Here is a 27,614-nt window from a genome sequence, read left to right on the forward strand (position 1 = left end):
CTGCTTAGGCCCCCCAAATCCCTGCTGAGTGACAGGGTGGGAACAGGTGGGGACACGCCGGGGCAGCTGATGCCCGCACAGGTTGGCTCTGGGGGGCTATTTTGGGGCGTGAGATCAACGCTGGCAGCCGGGAAGGCTCCGGCCACATTCCCAGACCCACACCACAACAGACTGCTACTTCCCCACTGATGGCCCACCAGTGACTATGGGGTGGGAGTCACCCCACCTGCACTCCTACTGCACCCTACCCAGGAGTATATATGGCTGGTAGCAGGAATGGGGCCAGGAGCTGAGCTCCAGACACAAATACCCACCCTGCCTTCCCTGAAGCCCAAATCCCCAAGAAACAAAATCCCCAAGATCCCCTCCTGCAGTGGTGGCCCCCCGGCAGCACCTGCGAGGCCAGCACATGGCTGGCAGTGGGGGTCCGGCCTGCCGGGTGCCTGGGGCTGGACGTGCCTCAAATATTTTCCATGCTGTATAAGCACCCGTGGTACACTCCCTCCCTCCCTTTGCTGGGAGGGAAGGCGCCCAGGCCCCCCTGCCCTCCCCTTCTGCTGGAGAGGCCCATTGATACCCAGTTGGCAAGAAAGCAGGAAAACCAGATTTTATTGATGAATGTGTCTTTCTGAGGAGACACTGGCATCCCCCACCCCACCCCGGGGTGGGAGTGAGCTGGTTTCCTTCAATCTTTAATATGGGATGCTTAAAAGTATCAAAATGGTGAGAGAAGCCTCAGCAAGTGCAAAGGGGAAGGGACAGGGGTCCTGGAGCCGAGGAGGGGTGGGATGCTGGGCTACGGGACCCCGGCAAGAGCTGGGTGTTAGTGTGCAGGGCATGAGCAGGCAGGGAAATAAATGAACTTTGGAAGCTGCAGGCTCAATACTAGAGAAATGGAAAAGTTACAAAAATACTGCAAATCTTGGAAAACAATGCAGGCACTTGGGAAGAAGGAGGAAGGCAGAGCTGGCTGGGGCCGCAGTCGGGGGGAAGCCCTGCAGGAAGGCAAAACACAGCTCTGGGAGGGAAATCATCACATCATCCCCCATCCTGAGTGGAGGCACTGTGGCTTACAGCCCTGCTGCCCCAGAGGGGCCTCGGCTGAAAAAGATACTCATGGGGTGGACGCAGGGTCTTCCAGAGTACCTGCAGAGGAAGATTCAGCCAGCAATAAGGCATTGGAGGTGAAAGGCAGCTCCACGCGAGAGCTCAGCGAGGGGTGGCTGCTCCCTGCATGCTATGGCAAAGGAGAGGGGAAGCCACCCGCCTGTCCCCATCCCGCGTGGAGGAGAGAAAAAAAGGGGCACGAGAGGGAAGGAAGAAGGCACAAGTAAATATCCCCTTGCAGTGGAGAGCTCTGTGGGCCCGCACCCCGGGGCTGGCGGGTGAGCCCTGAGCCAGTGCAGCCCCGGCTCCCACCCCAACCGAGTCCCTCCGAGCGCTCTGATTGTGCCTTGGGTGTGCATGGGAAGGTGGCTGGGCAGCGAAGCGGAGTTGCTGGTGCGGCACCGGCTTGGAGGGGCAGCTGGGTTAGTCCCGTTGCTCTGGGTGCGGGCAGAGCCCTGGTCTAGCCCAGACAGCCCTTCGCTTGTGGCGGGTCGTCTTAAATAGGAGCAGGCAGGTGGGCAGGCAGCAGTCTGTGCGGTGAGCGGAGGGCGTGCGGCTCAGTTCTGCTCCTCGTCCCGCAGCTCCGAGGGCAGGAACTTGTACTGCTGCTGCCGGATCATGGCCAGCTTCTTCCGCGCCTCCTCCAGCTCCCGCTCCTTGCGCAGCATCTCCTCCTGGGCGGCGATAATCTGCCAGGAGAGAGCCCCAAGGTCACAACTGCCTCCCATGGGGATGGCCAGAGCCTCTGCCACAGCAGTGCCAACGCCAGAGCTGCGTTCTCTGGCTGCTGCTGCCCTCCCTCACAGCCACTGCCTCACTGGGCATGAGGATTGTTTGTCCCTGGGGTGGGAGCATGGTACTCTGGACATAAAGCAGAACAGCACAGCTTCTGAGCTCTGCCCTATGTAGTGTGTAAAGGGTCTCAGCTGCAGGGAGCCAGCACTGGGACTGTGACAGCCCACACTAGGTAGATGTCACCCTGTCCCGCTGCTCTGCTTTTTCCTTGTGTCACAAAGGATACTGTGGGCTCTGCACCAAGGAGAAGCCAGGGCTTTACACTCCTGGGAGCATGCACCATCACCCACTGCTACTTGCGGCGGGATAAGGTGAGGCCTCATTGTTTAACTGGTGCTCAGTGGTGTGGCAGCAGCTCTCTGGCCACAGAGCAAAACACAACTTTCCCAGGCTTTCCCATTGTTAGGGGAAAAGTCTGTGAGAAGATCAGAGAAAAGAACAAGAAACAATTCTTGCTGCACCTTGTATTGTGAACATGTGGAATGTGTTATGGAGATTTGTTTACCAAAGGGTGGTTTCTTAATTAGTCAATGGTGATGGTGTTTGGACTAAAGGACCAATCAAGTACACCTGTAGCGAACTAAGGTATAAAAGTATGGGTTTCTTAATAAAGATATATTAATCAGCCTTCTTTAATACATGGAGTCTTTGCCAATTATTACCCGGCCAGGGGCCCATTGCAATGATACAGTGGGATGGCTGAACTCACAGCATTTTTGTGAGGCTCTCTCAAGACATGACCTGTACTGGTGGGTGTAGGACACGCTTCTGAGACTGGCACACAAATTGTGGTGGCACCTAGAGCTGCTCCTGCCCTGAGCAGCCCCACTCCTCACCTGTGCAATTCCTCCGACCATCTTCTCCTTCACCACTACCGTTTCATCGTGGTCCTGGAAAGCAGCTGCCTTCTGTGCTGCCTTCACCAGATTGTCTGATGCCCTCTTCACGGCATTTCCAGCGGCCTGCAGCAGGGAGGAGAAGCGCATCAGTGTGAGTCACAGCCCCACGACTGCTGTCCAGGGGTGTGAAGGAACTTCTGCCCCAGGCTGGGCAGCAGGCAGGACTGGCAGCCAGGAGCGCTGGGAGCTGCAGGCAGGGATTCCTTTACATGGCTCGCTGCCTTGTCACCCGCTCATGACCATTTCAGGCGTTTCTGCTCCCAGGCAGGCTCTGGCTCCTCTCTGAGCAGCAGGGCAGGGACTGGGAGGCAGCCCTGCTGCCTCTGCCCAGCCCTTGGCCCCAGTGCTGAGACCCCATGTTAACCCCCCAACACATGGGCATTAACCTCTTGTGTGCCATGGCCTCTGAGGATTAACGGTGCTACAGAACATGCCCTCCACACATTAACCTCTTGAATATCAGTGAGGAAGTGCACCCATTTCAGATATTCCTGTGCCAGGTCATTGTTTCTGAATGCTGCCGGGCTGAGCAGCCCAGCATCATTCACATGCCTGGCACACAGCTAGCAGTGAAATCCAAGCAACCCGGAGCCTGTGTTCCAATGAACTTCCCACTGATGGCATGCAGGCAGGGAGCAAGAGCCCTGGAAAGCATCCACCTGCCCTCAGGCCACTCCCAGCCACCCTTCAAACAACCGGGGCTGAAGAGGCAGCCTAGGACTCACCTGGAGCCGCTTCATGGCCTCTGAATCGTGGTCAGCCTTCACCTTGCAGGCCACCAGGAGCTGGGCTGTGGAAGCAGCCACCTGCTTGGCGGAAGAGATGAGCTTCTCCTCACTGGCATGGCCCTGCACTGCGGCGTTGGCGGCTTCGCACAGGTTGTTGGTGGCAGCAGCCACCATGCGTGCCTGTGGCAAGAGAGGCTGTCAGGGGAGGTACAGGAGCCCTGATCGGCTCCAGGGAGGTGGTGGGGCATGGGATGGAAAGAACCAGCTTCCACAGCATGTGGGAGAGGGAGGAAGAAACATGGCTGCTTCTTCCACTGAGGACAAGCAAAAGAGCAGAGCATCCTTGTGTTTGCAACAGGAGTCAAGAGGAAGTTTCCCCTGAACCCCTCAGCATGACCTTGATACTCACGGCTGAAATGAGACCCTGGGACCACTGTCCATCATCCACTGCGTTGGCTGGGATAGCACCCACCTATGAAGAAGGAGGAGAGGAGTAAGGGTCACCACCCTGCACACCTCTTGTCACAGGCATGAGAGTTACAAGCAGCTCCAGAAGAAGGGAGAACCCTTCTCTGCATTTTCTTCTTCCCCTCTTATGGCCTTACTTTTCCTTGGGCCACTAATTCCCGCTGGGCTGCTGAGGCTGCCTTCACCAGGGCACTCGTGGCTGCAGCAATGGATTTGGCAGCTTCCAGGATCTGCTCCTCAAAGTTCAGGCTCTCGTCTGCTTGCTGTGGGCAAAAGCAGAGTATGAGTCCCAAGCAGGAGTGCTGGGACAGATGGAGCAGAACAGGAGGATGGCTGCAGGCGGCTGAGGGCAAACATATAAAGCTGGATTAAGGGCTATGGGGTGCAGCGGGACATGGGCTACCCAAGGAAAGTTCAGCCGGGGATGTGGGAGGTAGCAGGAGTACAGGAAGAGGGACCAGCTGTCAGATGGGCCTTCAAACCTAAAGCACAGACAGGGGAGCCCCAGCCCACCCCAAGCTGAGCACAAAGGTCAGACAAGGCTCAGCACTGCTACCTTGGGCTTGGCTCTTGGTTTCAGCTGCTCCAGCTTCTTGGCTGCAGCCTCAATGGCAGCTGCTGCCCCCAGCAGCTCATTCTCAGCGATGACAGTGGGGTCTTCTGGGTCAACCCACTCCGTCCCTAGGAACACCGGGAAGCCAGGCAGGTTACACCTCCACGCAGTCTCATTTCTGAGCTTCCCTGCCTCCTCCAGCAGCTGCTGAGCCCTCCACCCTAATCCCAGCCCTTGTTTATGCCCCTCTGAGCAGGATCTTTCCTTACCTTTCATGGCCTCGGCTGCCTGGATGAGCTCAGTGACAGAGCTGGCCACGCGCTTGGAGAAGGCTGCCAGCTGCTGCTTCAGCTCGTGGGTTGGCTTCTGCAGGATCTGCGGAGAAGGAGCAGATGTTAGCACCTGGAAAAGGGGAACTTCATGGGTCTGTTTGGGGTGCACTCCCCAGGGAAGTAGGGTGGGATCCCCCAGCCCCCTCCCACATGTGTACACGTCAGGCACTGTCTGAGATGCTTTCTCAAGTGAGTCTGGCTATTCTCTTTGTGCCCCAGGATAGGATGAGCTTCCCCAGGGCCCTCCTGCATTCACAGCTTCTGGGACATCTTACAGACACAAGACCCTCAGCACAAGCCTTTCTGCTCTCAGCAGCTACCCACACCAAGATTTCTCCCCTGCAAATCATTTCAAGCTCCATATCTCCTGTCCCCATTTTGGAGGTTTGTTTGCAAACACAAGCTGGGCAAAGGGGCAAACCCTGGAGTGACATCCCAGCCAAGGAGGGCTGGCCCATCAGGATGAGGTGGCAGGCAGTACCCTAAGGGTCCTCCCCTGGGTTGGAGGGACACATGCACACACCACAGCACACGTGTGCCCGCACACAGGGTCTGTATGCACAAGCAGAGCTCATTGCTGGCCCAACTTGCACCAGACAGGCAGCAGCTGCCCATCAGCTAGAGCAGGGGTGAGTACACAAACACAAACACAAGGGCCCCAGGGTCCCTGTGGACACACGCAAGTCCCACCCCAGCACTGGGCTGGGCACACAGACACGCCATGAGCAAGGCTCATGCTGAGGTTAGACACCAGCAGGCACCCCAGTGTTGCCTTACTCACCGGCTGACAGAGAGGAGGGAGAAGAGAGAAAAGAAAGCAGTGAACGCCCCAGCCAGAAGGAGGGGAGATAGGGGAGGGGATGGGAAGGTGGGTGCTTTTTGATGAGGGGTGAAGGGCAGTCAAGAGGAGCAGTGGGAACAAAGGATCAGAGATCCTGGGGAACTGTGCTGCCAGTATAAGCTCTTACTTCAGCCTTGCAGGGTCAGGCAAGACAGGGCACCTGGATGAGGCTCCCACAGCCAGAGGAGCCACCTACACTCAAGAGTAGCCATGTATCCACTCTCTTCCTCAAACCCTTTGCACCTTAGTTCTCCCCACCCTGAATTGTTTCACTGCAGTTTTGAGCCACAGAATCTCTCTGCTTTTGGAGGGAGAGACCTATTGTTACCAAATACCAAGTCCCCATGGAGGCTCAAATTCCTACCCCTCCCCAGTGAAATATGCAGGCTTTCCCACTCCTCTGCCGGGAGCCATGCTTTCCAGCCTGAGACAAATAACGCTTATTCTTGAACCCTAACCATACTTGTTCATGCTCTGCAGAAGGCACTGGTTCCCTTTGTCCCTTGGGGACAAAGTGTACAGCAATGACCTTGCTGCTGCTGGGGAATGAGGCAGCACCCCATCTGCCATATGCCATCTCCCCTCCCATTCCCCTAGATCCTTCCTGCTTGTGGTTTCCCAGGAACCTGCTGTCCTTTGATAAACAGGACCCGTGAGCTTCACTCCTGCCTTCACAGACCAGAGTGCTGTGGAGACTGAGGTGAGTCATGGCCTTTTCCTGGCCTTGTGTTGGGCCATCCCAGCAGAGAGACCAGAGCAGCGTGAGGCTCAGAGTACTCAAGCTGATGGCACATAGTGATGGCTGGTTTGCCCTCATGAGCACATCTAGTATAAATGCCTTATTATTAAGTCTGCTGTCTGCTATGACAACATGTTCAAAACTGCTAAATTATCTCTGTCTGGAGCTGAAGGCACCCCGGAGGCTACAAGCTTAGTAAGAGGCACCTCCAGTGAACATTTTTAAGGATGTTCCAATGTATGATAGTCAAAACATTGCACAGCAGCAGGATGGTAACACCCAAAATACAGGGGAATGGCGTGTTCCTGCAAGTAGGCTGACCTCGGGCACTGCCACACTAAGTCATTAGCCTAATCATCTGTTAACAACAGGTCAGCCAGAGAATTTCTACTCAGCACTCCAGCCTTGGCTGCCATGATTCATGTGTGCCTGAAGCATCTTCCAGGCAGACATTTGATCTAGATGCAGAGGATGGAAAACTCACTGCTCCCCTTGGAACTGTACCCCAGTGGTTGCCTCCCTTGAATAAAACCACCCTTTGACTTCTCCTCTACGCAGCTTTTATTTCTAGCCATTGATTCCTGCCCACCTCCCCCTGCTGCTGCCAGTGCTGGTTACTCTCTGCCTAAGGGGGATTTCCCTGCAGGAAACCACAGTTTGGGTTCCACCACTTCGTAGCTGGTGATCCCAGACAGCAGACTCTCACTAACCAGCTTAGTGCAACCTTGACACAGAGCTGAATCACTGTCAGTCTCTGTCTTGTTGAGAGATCTCACAGCACCAGGGGTTGAGTGTGCACATCCCCACAGTGCCCCTGACTCCACTTCTGCGGTCTTGCCAAGAATGCAAGCTGTTGGAAAGACTTCACTGGATCTTTCCTACCACGCTAGAGGCTTAATTTACTTCTTGTAAACTAATGTTGCAGCTGAAGTCCTTGGGAGGACTCAGGCAGAGGGAGACTGGATCAAAAGGGTGCAGTGGGCGCTTCCAGTCATTATCTTTGCTATGGCAGGCACTGTTCATCTCCCACACATAGTGCTGTGGGCATGACACTGTTTTCCCACTGCCTTAGGTCCATTATTCCTATCACATTTACTGGAAGCTGTATTTTACAAGATTATGCTACCATATTATTGATTTCCAGCCTCCATCTGTTTGTAGTCAGTTAATCTCCATCTGTTGTTAGCAAAATACCTTTCTTAGAGCCTGTTGAGCTCTCTGACATCTGCTTCCATGGCAGGGGCAAGGACACATGCTGTGCCAGCACAGGCAGCAACGTGGGCTGTGCAAAGGGCTAAGTGGGAAGAGGTGAAGAGCCCAGAGGACCTTGGGGATCTAGGGAACACCCAGGCAATCCACGGTCAGCCTCTGCCCACCCTGGGAACTGGAGTGGGAACACTCACCACCAGCACATGCTCCAGCAGCTCCAGGTAGCCATCAGCACACTCCTTGCCAAAGCGCAGCGCCCGTTGCCGCACGTCCCCGCTCACCTCTGGGTGGTAGGCTGCCTCCTGCAACCCGGACACAGGGAAACCCCTATTCACATCCAGCACCATCCCCTCCACCCACAAATCCGTGCTAGAGATCCACCCCCACTGCCCGCCCCACCTTGCAGGAGCGCAGCATGTCTGCGATGGCCCGGCGGCTCAGGTTGGCCGTGGCGATGACATCCTCCTGCCGGCACGAGTTGCCAGCGGCCACCGCTTTGGCCGTGGCCATCGTGATGCCTTTGGTCATGCGGATGAAGTCCTCCGGGGTGGAGACCTTGGCAGGAGGCACCGGGGAGGAGAAGACCTGTGGGGCGAGAGGCAGCGGTGAGGCGCAGGGCGAGAGGCGAGCAGCACGGCAGCCACAGCCCCGCGGCCGTACGCACCGCCAGCTCCTGGCGAATGTGCTCGATGGTGGCCTCCAGTGCCCGTGTGCCCTTCGTGGCCTCGTCCTCCACAGCCTTCACTGTCTTCAGCAAGGAAGTGACGTTTGTCACCATCACCTATGGGAAGAGAGAGAGCCAGGTGAATCTCCAAACAAGCTCTGGCCTGGTGCCAGCACCTGTCCTTCCCCTTTGGATTGGTCCCAAACTGCCCCATCCCCATACTCCACTCAAACTGCCTCAACTGCTCCTCTACAAGCTGTGCTCCACCTTTTATGTGTCCCTTTCTACTCTTTTGTCCGGACTGCACCCCAGGTGTGTTCCTATGCCCACACAGGCAGAACAGAAGAAAACCCTTCTCCAGCCCCACTGCCTTCTCCCCTTCTTCCCATCACAACCAGCACAGACCTTGGCAGAATTCTTCAGCTGGTAGACAGCAGGGTCATCTCCAGCTTTGCCAGCAGCTGCTTTGGTGGCACCAATCAGGTCTCCAAGTGCCTTGGCCACATCCTTCACAGCATTGATCAGGACCACCTGGGGAGAGCCAGATCAGAAGAATGGCTGAACTAAAGTCACTCTTGGTGGCTCAGCAGTGAAAATTTGGGCACTAGAGGGCACACAGGGAGTCCAGCTCAGCTAGCACCAGCCAAAGCCCAGCCCCCTCTCTACCCAACTCTTGGGATCCAGCCTGAGCACCACACGACATCTGCATCCCTCAACCCCTCCAAGCAAGCTACCGGCAGCCTCCACTCAGCCCACACACCCCATCACACCTGGGTTTCGGGGTCTTCAGATCCCAGGCTGGCAGCACCCAGCTTCACCACCTCTGCCAGGCGGGTGATGGTGGACACAGAGGACTGGGCAGCCTGGGCTAGCTTCTCCTGGCTGGCTGTGGCATTCTGCACCAACACCTTGGTGTCCTCCACCAGTGCCTTGGCTGTCTTCAAGATGCCCTCCCTGGAGAGAAAAAGTGTGTCAGGAAGGACACAGCTCTCTACTGCACACATAGTCCTTGGGGTACAGAGAGACTGTGGATCCTGATTTTCCCATGTACAAGATGGAGTTCTGGGAAATTGAGCCAGCACGACCTGAGCTTGAAGCTCTCCTCGGGGCTGGTCTACAGCTCCGAAAGACCATGGGACACAGCTTGAAACCCCTGTCTCTGGCTGAGCAGTGGCTGGACAGGGTGCCTGGGTACCTGTGGTCAGCAAAGGTCTCAGAGTTCTCCCGATTGAGGGTTCCTGCTGTAGCAAACATGATGGTGGTGTCAAGGTCAGCAATGATGCCAGAGACAGCGCTGGCTGCTGTGATGCAGGCTTGTGTCCCACGGTTCCCAGCCTGAAGAGCTGCCAGCACATGAGACACCTGTGGGGTATGAGTAAAGTGACTGGGGGAGCAGCACAGGCTCAGGGAACCCTCACTGCACACACCTCCAACACCCCCAAGGGTGGCGCTGCTTCATACCAAGGACAGGAACTGGGAATATTTTGGTCTGCACACCCCTTCTTAGCTTACAGTTATTTATTTTTACCTTGCAACTATCATGTTTGGTGGTCTAAGAGATGCTGGACTCAGCTAGTTTTCAAATTAGTAAGAGCTGCAGATGCCAGGCACAACTGACAAGTGTTTACTGTTGTGTTTTTGCTGACAAGCACTGCTGCTCTACCCATATCAACTAGACTTTTTAAGCCACATTTTTTCATCTGTTCATCAGAAGTGTGCTCTTTAGATTGGCTTGATGGACAGCATGCCAGCAAAAGGTGAAGGGGAGAACTGATCTGGAGAGCCCTGGCCTGTCACCAGTGTGTAGGTCAGTGTTCCCAGGCAGGCTGCAGCACCTGGGCATCACACTCACCCACCAGCTGCTGTTATAGTGTCTGCAGAGGGGGATCCATCCTCCACCCCATCAGCTGGGCAGGGGGAGTGTGGCCAACAGATTCCAAAAGGACCAAGAAACCACCCTTGGAGTGGTGGCTCCAAGGGCACATGGCTGAATCCAGTATCCTTCCCACCTCACCACTGACCTCTCAACACCTACCTTCTCAGAAACCTTGCGTGCACTCTCTATCAGCTCCTTCTTGGTGTAGGCATCGCTGGGGCTGCACTGCAGGGCTCCAGCCTTGGTGACCAGGGCAGCACAGCCATGACCCAGCTCCTGCACCCGGCGCTTGATGTGGGAGCCGATCTGCAGAGGAATGTGTGTGTGACAGAGTTAGCAGGGAACTAAGCCCTGCATCTGTGACACCCGCTGGGAAACACCCGCCACCCAGCTCCTCTTTCCCAATCCTCCCACTCAGGGGAAGGAAAAAGGAAACACAGCTTTGCTCCTTGTTTCTATGTCATGTTTCAGGGGAGGTGTGAAAGCTGCCTGTCTCCAGCTCCAATGGGAGGTTCAAATGTCTCTGTCCTCTGTTCTCATGCCCCAACAGCCCCTGCTCTGCCCCACATCACACTCCAGCACTTCCCCCGGGCTCGCACCTCCTCATTCTCGGCAGTGAGGGCAGCCGGCTTGGCCTCTTGTGCCAGCTGCCCATAGTCATGGGTGAGTTGGTTGGCCAGTATGCCCAGCTCATCTGGGTTGGTGGTGGATTTGGTGACCTGTTGATGGAAGAAGAGCAGGAGTTGGACAGGGTGAGGAGGGCAGTAGCCTGACTCAGTGGCAGGCAGTGCATTCTAGAGTGACAGGCTTGCTTGCACCCACCATTTCCTGCACAGTCACTGCAATAGCCTTGGCTGTCTTCACCATCGTGGTCTGGTAATCCACAAAGGTACCTTCTGGCTCACCCATGGGCCCCTCGTCCAGCTGCAAGAGACCACCAGGAGATTGACTTCAGCTCTGACCCACAAGGTCTTTAGCTTGCAGGGTTTGACCCTGACTCTCCCCCTCTCCCACATCCAGCTCTGTCCAGGTCCTCTCCTTGCTCCCCTCACCTGGTTGATGGCTTGGGTGATGGAGTCCACCATGCCTCCCACGACACCGGCAGCACTGGCTGCCTCATTCAGGGTGGTGGTCAGGTCCTCCACAGCTTCCTTCATCATTTGCACAGCCTCTTCCAGAGCTTCCTGGGTGTGGGCAGCTTGCTGCAAGGAGAAGCCAGAGTGAGGGAAGACAGGCAGTGGCTCCCCTCCCAACAGGCATGCTGCACACTGACTCTGGGTTTTCCATGTCTGCCACACGTGTGTACACCATGCAGCACCCACATGCAAAGGAAGGCACGCCACTGACATGTGCCCCTCCTGCTCACCTTGGGGTTCCCACCAGCCTCCTTGGCTGTGTACAGCATCTGCAAGGCGGATTCAGCCAGTGTTTTGGTCTGGTCCAGGAGGTTCATCTGCTGCTGGTGGTTGGGTGTTTTGGAGGCAGCGCCAACAGCTGCCATAATGAGTGGCTCGAAATACTGAGCCATCTGGGACACCTAGGGAAGAGCAGTGTCAGCACCAGCAGCTTCCAGCCCAGCTGCATTGTACCTCTCCTCCCCAGGCACGAAGTGCCACACCCCCATTACCTTGTGCCCCAGCTGCGAGGCCTCAGCCCGCGCCGCAGCAGCCACAGGCTCGATCAGGTTGCTGATCTCCTGGACAGCTGTGATCATCTGATTGTGCAATGCCTGTGCAAAGAGAGGGTGTTGCATGAGGCTGCAGCAGGGCTGGGGTCCCTTCATGATGCTCAGAGCCCAGGGAAGGGTGCCCAGTGCCTTAGGCTTGCCCACAGCATATCCCTGACCCACCTCCTGGGAGATATCTTGTCGGGGGGCCAGCTGCTGGCTGATGGCAGCAAGAGATGCCTGGTCCACCTCCCGCAGGCATCTGTTCAGGACCTCAATGGCCTCATCACACTCCCGCTGTCCTGGAGCCTTGTCCCTGAGTGACAGATGAATCAGCCAAGCACTGGCAGCTGCTGCACCACCCTTTTACCCCCAGCCTTGGCTGGTGCTGGTGAGGGGCAAGACCCCTCTCCCAGGCTTTGGGGCAACTCAGTGTGATAGAGCCTGGGCACATCAATGTGTGTTCCCATCAACCCTTGTGAGAACTGGAGGAGCAGCTTCCAGGAAGGACAAAAGGGACAGTGTCTTCCATCCTGTCCCTTGCCTGCCTGCACCAGCTATGTCCAAGGAGATCATGAGCCAGAACATCCCCAGGAATGCTTGCTCAGGGCAGGGGTATGTGCCAGCAGGGACAGAGCCACAGCCACAGCCACAGCAGGACTCTGCTCACCTCATGTTGGTGATCAGCTTCTTGATGGAGTCTGAGACTGTGCGCGAGTGGCCAGCGAGCACTGACCACTGCGGTGGGTCCTTGGGGTTGACAGCCAGAGAGCGGGCAGTCTGGATGAGGCCAGCAGAGCTCTCCAGCATGGTCTTGGCTGAAATGACAATGGGCTCCATGGCTCTGCGCCCCTGCACAGGGAGACAACAGGTGAGGCAAGGGAGTGTGCATGGGAAGTTGCTCCCTCTCCCATGATCCTTACCCTGGAGCAGCCCCTTGAAGCCCAAGGCTTGCTGCCACCTCCCCATCACACCCCCTCAGTGCAGGGCCCCCAACCTCAGGGAAGGCACAGCTTCGCTCCATCCCAGAGCAGAGCCTGTCACAGCCAGGCTCCATCCTCCCTGTCCCAGCAGCATCGCACCTCTGGGCTGATCTGAGCAGGAACGGTGGCAAACTCTGGGTTGGAAGCGAAGGCTGTCAGGTTATCCACAGCCTCTATGAGAGGGGCGGTGGCAGCACGGCACCGCTCCCGATTCTCTTCGTTGAACTCGCCATCCAGGGCCTGGTGTGGAGAGACCAGAGCAGTTATCCAACCCCTCTGCACCCCAAATCCCATCACCAGCACACTGCCTCAGAAGGGACTCTGCACCTTGATGGTCTTCACCAGGTTGGCAGTGCTGTTGGCCACCTCCTTGGCCGACTGGACGAACTGGCGCTTGGCCACAGGATTGGCAGTGCGGGAGGACGCCAGACGGCACGTGTTGCACAGGGCTGAGGTGTGCTTTGCCACAATGGTGGCTGCTGACAGCACCTGCAGGGGGAAGCAGAGTAAGGCAGGACTCACCCGCTATTCCTACAGCTCTCCCTTCTCACCCACCCTGTGAAGGGCACCAGTGACGACAGGCATCCCTTTTGGGCCCCAAAGAAGGATCATCAAGATCCTCCATGCCCCACTGCACCAAAGCTGCCAGCTGGTTCCCAGTGCAGCTGATGGGGCCTGATGAGACAGTAGCCATCATCTTGGGATGTAGCATTTCCAACTAGCTTCATTCCTTTTGATGCACTCAAATGCCTGTAATGGAGCTCCACCCCACACTCACCTGGGACTGAGTACAGGCAGGGTCCACCAGGTTCTGGCAGGCCATCTGGATGGCTTGGTTAGCTCTAGCAAACTGAGTGGGATCCACCAAGCCCTGCTGTCCGGCCTGGCTGTTGGGATCTGAGACCCCCACAAGGTAGGCAGCCTAGGAACATGGGAGATGTGGTGAGAGAGAGCCTGCACACTGCAGGGAGTCTGACAGAGAACATGGGCTGCTGAGGAGTCTGGCAGCATTTCCCACTGATTTGGAAAGGCAGGGGTGGGGGTGCATGCAACAACTATGCCCCTGGGGTAAGGCTCAGGGCTGGGACTGAGCGTGTCTCACCTGGGCAGCTGCCTCTGTCAGCCCACAGAGAGCTTTGGAGGCGGCACTGATGGAGTCACCAAACTCGGGCAGTTTGCTGTTCTTGGCATTCTGAGAGATGCCAGCCATGGACTCTCCCAGCACCTGCAGGACACACCACACACTGATTATGGAGATCACTTCCGATTCCCACAGTGCTCCCAGGATCAGAGTTCACTGTGTTTCATTGGTAGGGGAGGAATCACCTTTCCCTTTGTACACATATCCTTCCAAAGCCCACCTTGGTCTTCCCCAAACCTCCATTTAGGACTTACCTTGGAGTTCTCCATGACACTGTCAAGGCAGTTGAAGTAGGACATGTCATTGACAGTCTGGGTGGGGTTCTCCAGCAATTCCTTCACTGTCTGCAGGGACACAGGTGTCACATCCAGAGGAAAATTTTGCATCCTCCACTTGCATCTCCTCTTCATTCCCTCCTGTTCTTTGCAGTGGGGTGCAGTTCCCCCATACCCAACATCTCAACCCCTCCAGTGCCTTGTCAATATGTGGCTTCTTACCTCCAGCTCTCGCAGGGCATTGTCACACTCCTTCTGGCCTGGGGCCTGCTGGGTGCACATGGTGATCAGCTGGTTAATGCTGTCAGTCACAGCCCTGCCAGGGACATGGGAGAAAGATACACATCAATGCATGCCCCACCACCCAGCCCCACTACTGTCTATGGCCAGCAGCTCTCAGGGAGCAGCTCCTCTTACCGTGCTGCTGCTGCCAGCTGATTCTTCAGGTTGGGGGCAGCAGGGTCAGCAGAGAGAGCCTTTGCAGCCAGCAGCAGCTTGCTGGAGGACATGGAAATGCTCTTCAAGTTCGACACCACCTGTGCCTGGTCCTCCTTATTCTGCAATAAGCCAAGATGAGTTTTCTGCAGCACCTCTTAAAGTCCACACCTATCCTGGGTCCACTCTGGGGATTTTCAAGCTGAGCTAATTCCCTTCATCCAACTTGTCCGCCAACAGCAAGGAAATATGAATTCTTGCTGGACTAACCTAAGCCACCTTCTGCCTGTTGCTGTGGTTTTGCACAGCTGCAGTCCCCATCTCCCTGGCTGCATCGGCCACAGCCACCCTAACCACCACTGCCTGGACACTCTGTCTTTGGTCAGCTACCTTCTCAGATACCGCAAATCTCTGCCTTCATTCAGGATACCCCAACAAGCATTTCCTCTCACCGGAGACTGGCTGGCCATCTCCACTCCTGCCTGCAGGAATTCATTGAAGTCATGTCCGAATTTGCCAGAGGACTTGGCCAGGTCTTGAGGGGTGCCACGCGACGCCTGAACCAGCTCATTGGCAGACTGATTGAGCCCTGCTGCTGCCTGGTTCAGCTGGCTCTGCGCCTCCTGGAAGCTCTTGGTGCTGGGAGGGAACTGGAAGGAAGGAGAGAGGTTAGGAGAGGCACAGAGATGAGTAGGAGACAGCAGATGAAAGTCTGGCACATGCTTGGGGATACGCAAGAGTGACCCAATGCAGTTGGACCAGCCTGCATCGCCAGATTTTCCCCTTCCCCTCCCGCCCCAGCTCAGCTCACCGAATCTGAGAGCAGCCTCTTGCTGGCCTCTCCCACCATGCGGATGGCAGCGTCCACGTCCCGCTGCCCTGGCAGGCAGTTAACACAGCGGTTCAGGGCCTGTGACACTGCCTTGGCCACCTGCAGGGAAGCAAAGAGAGGTCACCACCTCCCAGCCAGCTCCACACCCTTCCCACAGCCTGGGGTACCCCCTGTCCCCACCTGGGCCAGGCGCTGCTGGCTCTCTGGGTCACCAGGCTTGGCCACTGCTTTCCGGGCCTCCTCAATGAGGTTGTTGGCTTTGTCCATGACATCACTGGCGCACTCTAGCATGGCACTCTGTGCCTGCGGGTCGGAGGTGTTGGCTGCCACACCACGGGCAGCCTGGCTGAGTGAGCGCAGGGCCTGGGCCACTTCCCGGGCAGCAATTCCTGGGGGGATGGAGAGGTCAATGCCTGTCAGCTCAGTGCCCCCTCGCCCAGCCCTGTTGTGAGGCCAGTACCTGTGTAGTTCTCATTGCCCTGGGCCACTTCTCCCAAGAGGTGAGCGATGGCAGAGCTGACAGCTTTGGTGCTGTTCCCCAGGTCCTGTGCACACTTCTCCATCTGCAGGGGGCCGAGTTGAGACATGCTGGTGAGCTGCACCTTCGGCAACTCCACTGCCCCAGAGTCCACCCTGAGCCACCCTTCCCTGCACCCTCACCGTCTCTCCTGGAAGAGGCTTGAGTTTGCCATCACGGGCAGCTGCCTTGGCTTCCTGCAAGTCCCTCTCCAGGCTCTGCACCAGACCCAGTGCAGAGTCTATCTCCAGGGGTCCACACGCCTCCTGAGCCTGTGACAGAGCAGAAGGGAAGGTGAGCAGGTGACCACTGAGCCCACTTGGCTGTGGTAGAGACCAGAACCCGCCACCAGGCTGTCCCCACCACTCTGCACAGCTGGTGTTTCACTGCAGGATGGGACTCAGTCTCTCACCTTCTGGGCTGCTGTGCGGAGCTCAGCCAGAGCTGCAGCCAAGTTCTTGGCACACTGGCTGAGCTGCATAGCAGAGGCTTGGTCCGTTATGGTGGGGACAGTGGCCTTGGCTGCAGCTACCATCTTCCCACCGGGCTGTTGGGCCAGAAAAAAAGCAGTGAGAAGAGAGCAAACAGGCAGCATCTCAGCTGCCTATGGGCAGAAGATCTCCCAAAGTCTTAAAAGGGACAGGCACGGTAGGAAAGCTGTAATGCCAGAGCTGGCATGGGAGGCTCTGGGCAGCATGGGTACCTGCAGGAAGTTCTGGCTGGCAGCAATGAGAGCCAGCTGGGCACTGGGGCTGTCTGGCTGGGACTGGCTTCCTCTCACACCTTGCACCAGCATCGGGATCTGCTCAGCCACCACCTGCCAGAGAATAGGGTCACTGGAGAGGATCACACATGGATTCAACCCAGACCAGTTCCTACAGGACCTAAGTGAGGACCCCAGGGTCCAGTCTGACCACTGTGGCGGAGCAGGAAACACCAGCATAGCTAATGAGAGATGAGACAGGGAGAGGGAGCACAGGAGATGCTGGGATCAGGCCCAGGGCATTACCTTGCAGCTCTGCACCAGCTGCTGCTGAGCAGCAGGGTTCTTGTTGGAGGAGGAGGCGTGCTGCGCGGCAGCGATGGTCTGCGTGGCCGAGGCGGCGGCCTGCTTGGCTGCATGCTGGCACAGGGAGGCACAGGTTAACATTGGCAGTCTGTATTGAGCCCCCCGCCATGATCAGGGCGCAGATCCCCCAAACAACTTCTCCTGCGCCTACTCCTGTGGCACCTAAGCATTCCCAGCACCCCAAAACAACACAGTGCACACAACGGAAGGGAGATCTCTCTGTGACGCAGCATGGACACTTGTACTTGAAAAGCACTTTACCCCTCTGGAAAGAGGAGTTGTATGGGGGCTCCTGGACAGGCCTTGCTCACTGACTGTGCTTGCTTGCCCTTTGCAGATCCTTGCCCAGCACCTCACCTCCAGCTTGTGCACAAGCTTCTTCTTGATGGCGTTCTGGGCTGCAGCATTGGTTGCCATGCGGAGCCCTTCTGCTGCCTCACGCAGCCGCTGCTGCTGCTCCTCGCTGTCCGGGTGGGCTGCAGCTCCCTGGAGAAAACAGAAAACCCATCACACCTCTCAGGGACCACAGAGTCACTTTTCCTCCTGGAGCAGCACCTCTGCTCTGGCCCCCACAAGACAGCCCTGTTTATAGTACTTGGGAGATGTTAACAGCCTCTCTGGAAGAGTCCAGCAGCAGGAGCAATAACAGTTTCTCTGCTACTACAGCACAGCTTCCGGAAGCTCCTTCACAGGAGAAGCCCACACCACAGGTCCCTGGCTCAATGCAAGACCTTGCTCTGGGAGCTGCTGCTCATCCCCTACACAGCACTGAGCCTTGGACACGGCCAAAGCCAGCATCCACCCTTCCCCACACACTGACCTTTGCAGCCTCCACCATCTTGGCAGTGGCATCAGCCAGGATCTTGGCTGCACTCAGAAGCTTGCGTGAATTCTCCAGGTCTGTCTCTCCCTCAGCATCAGCTTTGATGGCATTGACAAGGTCAGAGGTGGCCTGGGCCAGAATACGAGCCTGACGCACCATTTCCCCTGGAACAGAATGGAAGTGTGGCCAGTTAGCAAGTCCCAAGGGCTCTCTGACACCTCCATACCCACTGTTCTCTGCCCTCGGTGTCTCACTCTCACCTGCATCGCCCATGGAGCTGAATATATTCTCAGTGACATTGAGGATGGTGTCAGTAGCCTGGTCGTACCGCCCGATGGGCTGCCCACCCAAGGCATGCTGCTTGATGTGCTGCAGTAGGTCATTCAGGGCCTGGGTGACAGCTGTGGCTGCCACCCCCACCTGCTTCAGGAGCTGGTCATCGCTGGTGGCTGCCTTAGAGGCCTCCACACAGCCCTCAGCTGATTTGGCCACCAACTTGCCAGCCTCGATCAGCTGCTCCTGGCAAACTGGGGAGCTGATTGTAGGAGCCACAACCTGGAAGGGAGAACAAAGGCTGGGCAGCAAGCATGGTATGCTCCATGGAGGAGGCATCCCAAACTTCTGCTCCTCCAAAGAGGATCACCATTGCTTGGGCACAGCGGCAGGGCCTCCAACAAGAGGCAGCCCATGCTTCCTGTGCCAGATTCCCAATGTCCTGCCTTAGGACATGTGGTCCTGGCACACTTAGGACCCCGCTGCAAAGCTGCCCCCCAGCCAGGTGAAGCTCACACGCATGCTGAGGCAGGGATTAACCTTGCTGCTTACCTTGGTGCAGGCCACCAGCTGGGAGGTGGAGAGGGCACACTGGGTGGCGGCTGCGATCACCTGTGTCTGCAGCGCGGCATCCTCCGTTTTCTGAGCCACATTCTTGGCTTTGAGCACCAGCGCAGCAGCAGCGTTGGCCACTGCCTTTGCCAGCTGCATAAGCATGTCCTGGGAGGGGACAGAAAGGGTCAACGAGGCAGCCATGGCAGTGGGAGCAGCCGCAGCCATCTGCAAGGCTCTCGTGAAATATTCAGATGGGAAATGTGAGCCCTCAGGGCCCTTTCATCCACTCCGTCCCAGCACCAGCAGCACTGAATAGCGGGAAAGGCTGGCAGCACCTTGATCCCATCTCCACTGTGTTCTACAGCTGGCAGTGAGGCTGTAGCCTGGCCCTGAGCTGCAGCCTGCACTGCCGCAAACACCACCCACAGGAGCTTGGGCAATGCTCAGCATCACTGCAGTACCGATTCCCCGGACAACCACCTGTCCCCAGTTGTACCACAGCAAGAAACTGCTGCAAGGCACTGCTGGTACTTCCTGGATTTGATTGGGTTTGCAAACATTTGAACACGGTGAAAAGATGACAAACCCTTCCGGCCAAACAGCAGGCACAAGCCAGCCTTGGCACACCCACACCATGGGCAGCTGCCAGCAAGAGGCAAGTGGGAGATACTCCCATGCTGGCCACCTCTGGGCATTGCAGGTATGCCAGCTATTTTTATCTTCAATTCTAACTTGTTGGCTGACAAGCTAGAATACATCTCTGCTGTTATTCTTGAAGCTAAAAGAGAGGTGTGACAAGGCAATCAGCCTACTCTCTCCTGGGTGGCAGGTACACAACCAGTGCCAGGAGGCAAGAGGCAGGGACCAGCACACGGTGAACTGCTTTCCTGCAGGGCACCAGACATGACAGCATGCTGCAGCCTTCAGGATTAGCCCCTGCGGCACACTGCTGGTGAAAACTGGTAGCACCACCCCTTACAGCAAAAATCCTGGTAGGCAGGGCAGGGCTCTCTGCCTACTGCTGCTGCCAACCTCCTGCTGTGTGTGTGATCACAGCAAACAGCCCTGCACCCCACAACAAGTAAGCCTCCGGCCACCAAACCAGAAGAGTCACAGCATTCCCTTGCCTCCTGCAAGCCAAGACTACTCCAACTGCAATCCATCACCTTGTGCGACAGGAGGAAAGACTGGAGAGTGCATGCATCCAATTCCAGAGTCCCCAGACCACTGCATCTGAGCCCATCAAAGGAAGTACATACACTCGGGTCTGACAACCGTGAGGCAGAACATCCTGCTGCTTGACTGCAAATTGTCTTCCAGGTCCAAAATCTGACCTTTGGGGATATTCTGTCCTGGCACTGCTGCATGACCAAACATGGCTTTCTGCTCTGCTTCTAGCTTTTCAGCTACCCTTGGATATCTTTCAAGGCCTCTCTACTCTCTTGAATCTGTGTGGCTGCCATGAATGGAAACCCCTTTTTTCTGGAGCATTTTGGTCTCTAAAATGTCTGGATTGTTCTCCCCAGAACACTGCTACCTCCTTTGTGCTGGCAGGAGCAATCATGGAAAAAGCCAGCTGGCAGACAGCTCATCTAAAAAAAACTGCCACACAAGGCTCCACCCATACTGGGTCTCTGATGGGGACAGGCAGGCATCTCCCACAGGCAGGGAGCAGCAGGCAGGAACTGAGGTGGCTGCAAGGGGTGATCTCCAGAGCAGCACTTGCTCCAGCAGCAACCCGAGTGCATGGACTTCTGAGATCCAACCAACAGAAAAGCAGAATTTGCAAGAGCCCTTCTCCAAAGATTTCAGATTATAGTTCTCAGAGGAGCCCCCTTCACATTGGAGATGGCAGGGACCACCAAGCCAAGCCAGGCCTGTTTTACCGTCTTTGGTTCAGAGGAAGGCAGGCTCCAAGCACACCGGTTTTCTGGGATCTACACAGAATCCACAAGATAAGAGTTGTTATATCACTCTAGAGACAGAGATGGGCAATGGTCTGTCCCCTCCCTCACAAAGTCACGACTGGGCACTGGCGAATGTTCAGCTTGGGCTCCTCCTGTGAGATCCTGTGCAAAGGCCAATAGTTGTATGGAGTGGCAGTCCTTGGTTGCTGCTGGGTGCACTCACCTGGAACCGGGGGTCAGTGTCACTCTCCCCTATCTGCTGCAGAAGCTCCCCGCTGGTTTGTCCCACCAGGCCAGCAGCCTGCAGGAGATTCTGGCGAGGCTGCAAGGAACAAGGCAAAACCGACACAAAGCTCATGAGCAAGCCTTAAAAACTTCACTCAGTGGTTTCCCTTGGCTTCCCCCTTCCTCTCAGTCCCACAGCCCCTCCAGCTCCCCACCTCAGCGCTGGCAGGCTGTGCTGTTTTCAGCAGGTCTGAGACGGCACTCGCCAGGTTCTTGGCTGCCTGCAGAAGCTGCCGCCCGTTCCCTCCCTCGTCCTCCATCAGCGCAGCCAGCAGCTTCACACCCTTAGACATCTCCGTCAGGTTGGAAGAGATGGTGGTGACAGCGCAGCCCACAGCGGTGTAGTCCGTGTCTGCTGGATCCCCTGCACAGGTAAGAGAGGAGTCAGGATGGGATGTGCTCCAAGTGATGCTCCAGGAGCATCCTAACACCTGTCACTGATGTGGTTTTCCTTTCACGGAGCAGAGGGAGTCTTTCAGCCAGACAAGAGAGACCAAACATTTTACTGAACTGGGGCATTCCTCTTCTCTAGTTCTCCATATACCTGCAGTAAGGTTGACGACTGAGGCCGTGCCAGCAGTGATGGCATCCACTTGGGAGTGGATCTCATGCTTCGACTCATCCATCTTGTTTTTGCGCCAAGCTTTTGATGCCTGAGTGGGAGAAAAGGATCAGGAGAAGGTGGTAGAAGTGGTGGGTAGCTGCACACATGCTCACAGAGAGAAATGCAAGGAAGAGGATATAAAGAAAAGAGTGGGAAGAACTGTAGCCACCCAAATTCTCTAGTCCACCCTGACCAAACAACATGGCCAAGTGTCCCCTCCATGTCTCCCCACAGAGTGGGATACAACCCCATCTCTTTCCAGGCAGCAGATCTTCCCAGGAGCTGCTAACACTTCTGGGAATGTGGCCAGCCTGACCCAGCCCAGCTTCCAGTAAGGTTCACCCCCAGCACCCCACCTTCACCCAGCACTCACAGCATCCTGCCCGAGAGGTGGCAAGGTCTCAAAGTCATCCAGCGTGGCCTGGGCTGCATGCACAGCCTGCATGCTGGAGTTGATAGTGCCAGTCAGGGCTTGCTGGGCTGAGGTCTGCAACACAGAGACAGAAAGAGTGAAATATGCCAAAGGCTTGGAATCTAGGATTACATATTTGGCTCAAATGCTCCCCTGCAATGTGCTGCTGATGGCACCGCACTAGGTAGCTCTCCACATAGTGGGGTGGACTTAGCAAAAAGGGAGTTTCCCCTCTGCAACTCCCACTGGAAAATGCCTCATCCCACCATGGTTACAACTAAATCTCACAGCTAAACAGCTCTCAGGGACTCGGGAGAAGACACTGTGAGATCCCACAAGGCTTTCACAGCAAGCGCCCACAACAGACTGCATGGGGCAAAAGAAATCGGCCTCCTCGTGGCCTTTTCCAAGTGTTCCTCCAGCTGCACAGGAGATGGGGGCACCAAAACATGGCATTGGGTTCTGCTGCAAACCACAGACCTAGTGGGGCGGAAAAGAGAGGCTGCACTCCCTAGCCAGACTAAAATGCTGGGGTGTAGCTCAAGTTTGCAGAGAAGGTGCAGGAGGACACTGGCTCAGCCAGGCCAGCAAGCACACAAAACCAGTGGCACAAAGCCCCTGCCCTGCACAGCAAGACAATGCTTGGTTATGGACCCAAACAGATTGGTCTACACAAGCCTGACAGTCACCTCTCAGAGTTTGTGCCCTATGGTGAGCACAAGAAGAGCTTACCAGGGGAGGCATGTGCCCTCGGTGCATCTGGCCACTGGTGATCTGCAGCTGAGGCTGTGGCATTGTGCCCACCTGGAAGTTTTCTGGCCCTCCAGCCCCTGTCCGCATGATGGCTGGCAGGGCCACTGAGCCCAGCTCTGCCTTGCCTACACGGTTAAACTGCTGCTGCATGACTGTCGACCTGAAATGAGGAGAAATACCAGGTAAAGGAATGCCTACACCGCTGGCACCAGGCTCTGTGAACGTGGCAGCTCCTCCTCCTTGCTGTGCTGCAAGCTTTGCTGGAGCACACTCTCCATTCAACTTGTCTTTGGCAGCTGCCTTGCTCCTGGGAGACTTACTTCTTTGGAGACACAGAGTCTTCCAGCATGGTGGACTCCTCATCACCCTCCAGTCCAAAGTGGTCTTTGCTCTTTTTCTGCAAAATGAAAGAGAAAATGATACTCCCAAAGCCCTCCCCCTTCTCCTGCAGCCCAGACACCATACCAGCTCACAAAGGGTGACCCAGGGCAGGGTCCCCCTGCCTTGCCTCCAGCTTTCCCAGCAGTACCATCAGCCAATGGCTGTTTGGAGGCAGCTGGAAGGCACATTCTGTATGCCTCCCTGGAGACAGGCTATCAGTGCCCTTCTCAGCACAGTCTCACCTTTTTGAGGATGATATCGATGTAGCCAGCAATCAGCTGGGCAATCTGTTCCCCTTCTGTTGTCTGCACTGAGTAGTAACCATCCTGGTAATCTCCAAAATCCTGCAACAGCAGGGCACAGGGTAGCACCGGAGCAGGGCATTGGCAGCCATCCTGAGCCCCTCTGGTATGCACTAAGCACCTGAGCACTAGCCATCAAAGCAAGCACTGGGAGAGGCACCAGAGCAGGGCAAGGCTGTGCCACCATGGAGCAACAGCTGAGAGAGGGGCTGGAGTGAGAGCAGCTGCCCTGCAGGGGTACCAGTGGAAAGGAGGCATGGGTGACCAGTGCTGGTCCCTACCAGGGTGAAGCTCTTGGGTGAGGCTGCCCAACGCTTGATGTTGGTCAGGCTCCACTCCTGAATCACTTCCTTGGTCTTCTCGTCCACACGCATCACGCACTCCTTGGTGATCCCCAGCAGCCGTGGCACCAGCTTGTTCTTCCCCTTCATCTTCTCCTGTGGGCCATAACAGAAGGTCTGTGGGCTATCCCCAGGATGGATCCACAGGGGCACAGACATCTGAGGTCTGCCATTGCTACCAAAACACCCACAAGGCCACACTTTCTAGTGGTGACAATTATCACAACTTGACAATGTTGAATATAACTTGACAATGCTGAATATAACTTGACAATGAGAAAAAGCATGAACCCAGCAACAGGAAGGCAGTGCACAGGGAAATGCAACAGGGGAGATGCAAAAAAAAACCAAACTGGAGCAACATAGATTGAGGGGAAGCAGCTGGAGACACAACAGATGGATGCTGAAGAAGCAGAATTTTGGTGAGTCTGAAGTGGGACCAGGGGTGCTGCTGCTGTACCTTGACCAAGAAGAAGGAGACCCCGTAGGTCTTGAGGGAACGGGCAAGTTTCACATAGCGAACTTTGGCTTCAATCTCACTTATGTTCTGACATTGCTTGTGGGCCTGCCAACAGCAAGACAGAACATTGCACCAGATCCACAGTCCTGCCTTGACACCATTGCACAGCTCTTCTGAGCTCTCCCCACCCCACCAGCATTCCCTGCACCAGCTCTGATCTCTGAGACCTCAGGAGTTGCCCTGTCTGCCCACCTACAGCTCCTGCTCCTGTTTCTCACCCACCAGACTGGTGTGTGCTGCCTCCTCAGACTGGAGTGCCTCAACCTTTAGTGAGGAGGAACAAAAAGTCCAGATCTCAACCTCCACACTGCACATACCATGAAGATCTTGCGTTCTCCTTTCTGCTTGATGTACTCCTTGGGCAGGAAATCCTTGAGCCTGCCAAAAGACAGCCAAGAGAGTTGTTAGCAGCAGAGCCCAAAGCCGGTGTCTGTCCTTGACTATGAACAAGTCCAACTGAAAGCCACACACAAGGGCATAAGCTGAAGTTTTTGGAAGCAGTAAGAATGTGGGAGAGATTGCTCCAGCTATGAAAGCTGTCCTTGGATTTCCCCTAGTTAAGAGTGGGGAAAAGGTGCTGATAATGCAGCCCTTTGTGTGGCATCAAGGCAGGCCAGGGGGTGGGCTGGGGCCACCCCCACAGCAGCTGACTGCATGGCCCTACAGGGCTACCAGAGGATGGGGGGCTGGCAGCCCTCATAGCTGGTGTGGATCCCTATGCTTGGGCACTGTGCTGTGAGGGAGGAGAGGGGTTGCACCAGGGGCACCCAGATCCCCAGAGCCCCACAAGGCAGTGTGGCACTGGGTGCTGCCAAGCTACCCCAGCTGCCTCAAGACAAGCCCAGGGGCTCCCCAGGACACTCACTCCAGAAAGCCTGGCTTGTGCTTCTGCTCGTTGTATGGCCCAAACTGGATCTGGCACTGGTAGCCAGCAAACTCACAGGCTTTGTCAAAGGAGACAGGGTGGGAACCGTTCAGAATGTCATCACGAGCCTGTTTGGGAATAGAAGACAACATTGTGGGCTGGGCAGCCATGCAGCCCTGTCACTGCTCTCCTCCATATCAAGCACATGTTTTACAGACTTAAAAGAAGTGGTTCTAAAAAACAGGTGTATGTAGGACCAGGCTGCTCTCCAGAGGCATCAAGCCTGGGGAAGGAACAGCAGCAGGATTTCAGGATGGTTCCTACCAGACAGAGCTGACTGGCATTCCCTGGGGAGATCTGGAGTATACAAAGGACAGGGCTGGGATAGCCAGTGTTGGCTCTTAGCCAGGACATAGCTGGGTATCCCAAAGTACCTCCCCATCATGGCTCCCGACAAAACCTTCAGCCACCAGACTTGTCAGGGGCTGGCAGGAGGCAGTGGAACCAGGTGCTCTGGGAAGCTATACCTGCACATAGAGCAGGTTGAGCTGCACAGGATCTCTCGAGTCCACGTTCTGATCAGAGTAGAAGAACTTGCGCCGCAGCAGCAGTGTTTCATTGTCATCGATGCCTTGCTCACGCAGGGTCCGGCCGTGATCCAGCCAGTTCACTGCAGACAATGCCAGGGTGTGAGCAGGGACAGGCATCAAGGCACAGCTGGTCCTGGCCCTGGGGCTGCTTATGCTGAGTGAGGAATAGATGTCTGCCTGATGCATCCCAGCTCTCACCCGTCTGCCCTGGGCCCACAGGCAGGAGATATTCTAGGAAGTGTAGACACATGTTCCTTCATGCACATGTTTCTCCCCACACCCTCTTCCCCTCACAGGGGTCCCTATTCCCCTCCCCCGAGGCTGTCGGCACAGGCTGACCCCATTCCCAGTACACCTACACTCATCATCTGTGTGCAACTTCTGTTTGAGCTTTTCCATCTTCTTCTCATCTCGCAGCAAGGTCTTGTCCTTCTTGAGGGTGCCAGTAACCTCTTCTTTCTTCTCTTCCATGATCTCCCGTACAAGTGAGTACTCATCATAGTTGGTGATGCCTGCAAGAGATCAGAGAACCAAACTCAGAAGGACTGTTCTGCCAAACACAGAGCATGGAGCAACGCAGGGGTGCAGAGCAGTATCTCCTCCCTAGAGTCACGCACCCCTCAGATACCCCTGCTGCCAGGCCATCTGCAACAGAGCTGCTGCTGCTTCTCCCCCAGAAGCCCGTCAGATTCTGCCATTCTTTCCCCACCTCCCTTCTTCCCCCCTGTCACTGTCCTCTCCTCACCAATCCGGGCACATATTGTCATGAGCATGTCCGTGACAGTTTTGGAGTCATCCACCATCACCGTTTTCACTGTCCCATCCAGCATACGGATCTTCAGGGGCCGCTGCTTCTTCTTGTACTCCATGGTATCCTGCAGGCACAGCAGAGCACAGCTACCAGCAGTGGCACCAGTGCAGGGCACCCACATCCCACAGTCAGGCAAACAGCTCCCCCCTGCCTGGTGCAATAGTGGGGTGACAGGGCATGCTGCAGGGCACAACACAAGGCAGCACAGCAGGCACCAACACCACCTCCACGCCATGAGCAAGACAACCAACCATGGAGCGAAGGATGCAGCTGGAAGGATGTGGGATGGATACTTACCCCATTGCGAAGCATGTAGTAGTCCAGAGCCTTCCCAGCCTCCAGCCAGATCCCTTTCTTTGGGTCTTCATCCGAGAGGAAGAGCCCAAAATCATTGGCTGAAAAACAGGTACAGACTCTAACAGGGTAGTCCTGAGCAGCATAAGGCCACCCCAATGCCACTCTGTGCCCAGGAATATGCACTGGAGCAAGCCAGTGTGTGAAGCACAGCAGCCCTGTGAAGGCTGGAGCCCAAACCTAATGACAAACAAAGTTGGCACGCAAGCTCTGAGGTTTTACCACAGTTATCTGTGGAAAAAATCATCTGCAGCATGCCTACGCAATGTTGAACTTGGAACTGACAGACACAACAGAAGGAAGAGCTTGCAGTTGGGGCTGACAGCTCTCTGAAATCTTTAGTGCAATGTGTAGTAGTAGTGAAAGCAAGGTAGTAAAATGCTGGGGATCACCAGGAAGGGTGCTGGGAACTGGTCTATAAAATCTAGGCAATCCACACTTAGAGTACTCTCTGGTGGTAGGGTCTGCATCTCCTCAGGACACAGTACAGTTTGAAAAGACAGAGAGACAACCTGAATGATGGAACCTAGAGGAGCTGGGACTCCTTTCTTTGCTGAACGAGAACCAGCTCAAGGCTTACAAGGTCTCAGAGGTGGTGAGTAAATATCATTCACCAAATCCTGCTCCCTCAGGGTGGAGTGCCTGGTGAAAGGGCTGCTGCTGGATCCTGGCCAGTGACTCCCCAGCTCAGGCCTACAGGGACAGGCCC

At 56.0% G+C, this 27,614-nt stretch overlaps 1 protein-coding gene across 1 annotated transcript in view; it reads right to left on the bottom strand.

Moving 5' to 3' along the window:
• Positions 1 to 581: 581 nt before the first annotated feature.
• TLN1 (talin 1) overlaps positions 582 to 27,614 on the bottom strand; it is a 34,855-nt gene continuing 7,822 nt past the window's right edge. The window contains exons 3-57 of the mRNA XM_058043554.1: positions 26,849 to 26,946; positions 26,486 to 26,615; positions 26,100 to 26,252; positions 25,678 to 25,820; positions 25,151 to 25,278; positions 24,603 to 24,663; positions 24,226 to 24,330; positions 23,706 to 23,861; positions 23,365 to 23,466; positions 23,062 to 23,138; positions 22,721 to 22,901; positions 21,950 to 22,063; positions 21,517 to 21,625; positions 21,128 to 21,336; positions 20,911 to 21,009; positions 18,778 to 18,945; positions 18,213 to 18,507; positions 17,950 to 18,116; positions 17,487 to 17,615; positions 17,070 to 17,183; positions 16,764 to 16,877; positions 16,473 to 16,607; positions 16,204 to 16,332; positions 16,004 to 16,106; positions 15,724 to 15,932; positions 15,523 to 15,642; positions 15,164 to 15,361; positions 14,694 to 14,833; positions 14,499 to 14,592; positions 14,256 to 14,345; positions 13,963 to 14,085; positions 13,639 to 13,782; positions 13,188 to 13,349; positions 12,960 to 13,100; positions 12,548 to 12,729; positions 12,061 to 12,193; positions 11,839 to 11,940; positions 11,578 to 11,748; positions 11,264 to 11,413; positions 11,034 to 11,135; positions 10,811 to 10,930; positions 10,371 to 10,517; positions 9,531 to 9,697; positions 9,106 to 9,289; positions 8,741 to 8,866; positions 8,336 to 8,452; positions 8,071 to 8,256; positions 7,866 to 7,973; positions 4,820 to 4,925; positions 4,554 to 4,678; positions 4,135 to 4,260; positions 3,939 to 4,001; positions 3,527 to 3,709; positions 2,739 to 2,864; positions 582 to 1,796 (exon numbers count right to left, since the gene is read on the bottom strand). Coding sequence (XP_057899537.1) covers positions 1,665 to 1,796; positions 2,739 to 2,864; positions 3,527 to 3,709; positions 3,939 to 4,001; positions 4,135 to 4,260; positions 4,554 to 4,678; positions 4,820 to 4,925; positions 7,866 to 7,973; positions 8,071 to 8,256; positions 8,336 to 8,452; positions 8,741 to 8,866; positions 9,106 to 9,289; positions 9,531 to 9,697; positions 10,371 to 10,517; positions 10,811 to 10,930; positions 11,034 to 11,135; positions 11,264 to 11,413; positions 11,578 to 11,748; positions 11,839 to 11,940; positions 12,061 to 12,193; positions 12,548 to 12,729; positions 12,960 to 13,100; positions 13,188 to 13,349; positions 13,639 to 13,782; positions 13,963 to 14,085; positions 14,256 to 14,345; positions 14,499 to 14,592; positions 14,694 to 14,833; positions 15,164 to 15,361; positions 15,523 to 15,642; positions 15,724 to 15,932; positions 16,004 to 16,106; positions 16,204 to 16,332; positions 16,473 to 16,607; positions 16,764 to 16,877; positions 17,070 to 17,183; positions 17,487 to 17,615; positions 17,950 to 18,116; positions 18,213 to 18,507; positions 18,778 to 18,945; positions 20,911 to 21,009; positions 21,128 to 21,336; positions 21,517 to 21,625; positions 21,950 to 22,063; positions 22,721 to 22,901; positions 23,062 to 23,138; positions 23,365 to 23,466; positions 23,706 to 23,861; positions 24,226 to 24,330; positions 24,603 to 24,663; positions 25,151 to 25,278; positions 25,678 to 25,820; positions 26,100 to 26,252; positions 26,486 to 26,615; positions 26,849 to 26,946 — 7,496 coding nt within the window. The 3' untranslated portion in view covers positions 582 to 1,664. The remainder of the gene's footprint in view (positions 1,797 to 2,738; positions 2,865 to 3,526; positions 3,710 to 3,938; positions 4,002 to 4,134; positions 4,261 to 4,553; positions 4,679 to 4,819; positions 4,926 to 7,865; positions 7,974 to 8,070; positions 8,257 to 8,335; positions 8,453 to 8,740; positions 8,867 to 9,105; positions 9,290 to 9,530; positions 9,698 to 10,370; positions 10,518 to 10,810; positions 10,931 to 11,033; positions 11,136 to 11,263; positions 11,414 to 11,577; positions 11,749 to 11,838; positions 11,941 to 12,060; positions 12,194 to 12,547; positions 12,730 to 12,959; positions 13,101 to 13,187; positions 13,350 to 13,638; positions 13,783 to 13,962; positions 14,086 to 14,255; positions 14,346 to 14,498; positions 14,593 to 14,693; positions 14,834 to 15,163; positions 15,362 to 15,522; positions 15,643 to 15,723; positions 15,933 to 16,003; positions 16,107 to 16,203; positions 16,333 to 16,472; positions 16,608 to 16,763; positions 16,878 to 17,069; positions 17,184 to 17,486; positions 17,616 to 17,949; positions 18,117 to 18,212; positions 18,508 to 18,777; positions 18,946 to 20,910; positions 21,010 to 21,127; positions 21,337 to 21,516; positions 21,626 to 21,949; positions 22,064 to 22,720; positions 22,902 to 23,061; positions 23,139 to 23,364; positions 23,467 to 23,705; positions 23,862 to 24,225; positions 24,331 to 24,602; positions 24,664 to 25,150; positions 25,279 to 25,677; positions 25,821 to 26,099; positions 26,253 to 26,485; positions 26,616 to 26,848; positions 26,947 to 27,614) is intronic.

This window comes from Melospiza georgiana, chromosome Z, assembly GCF_028018845.1.
Source record: "Melospiza georgiana isolate bMelGeo1 chromosome Z, bMelGeo1.pri, whole genome shotgun sequence".
In the NCBI taxonomy this organism is placed as follows: Eukaryota; Metazoa; Chordata; class Aves; order Passeriformes; family Passerellidae; genus Melospiza; species Melospiza georgiana.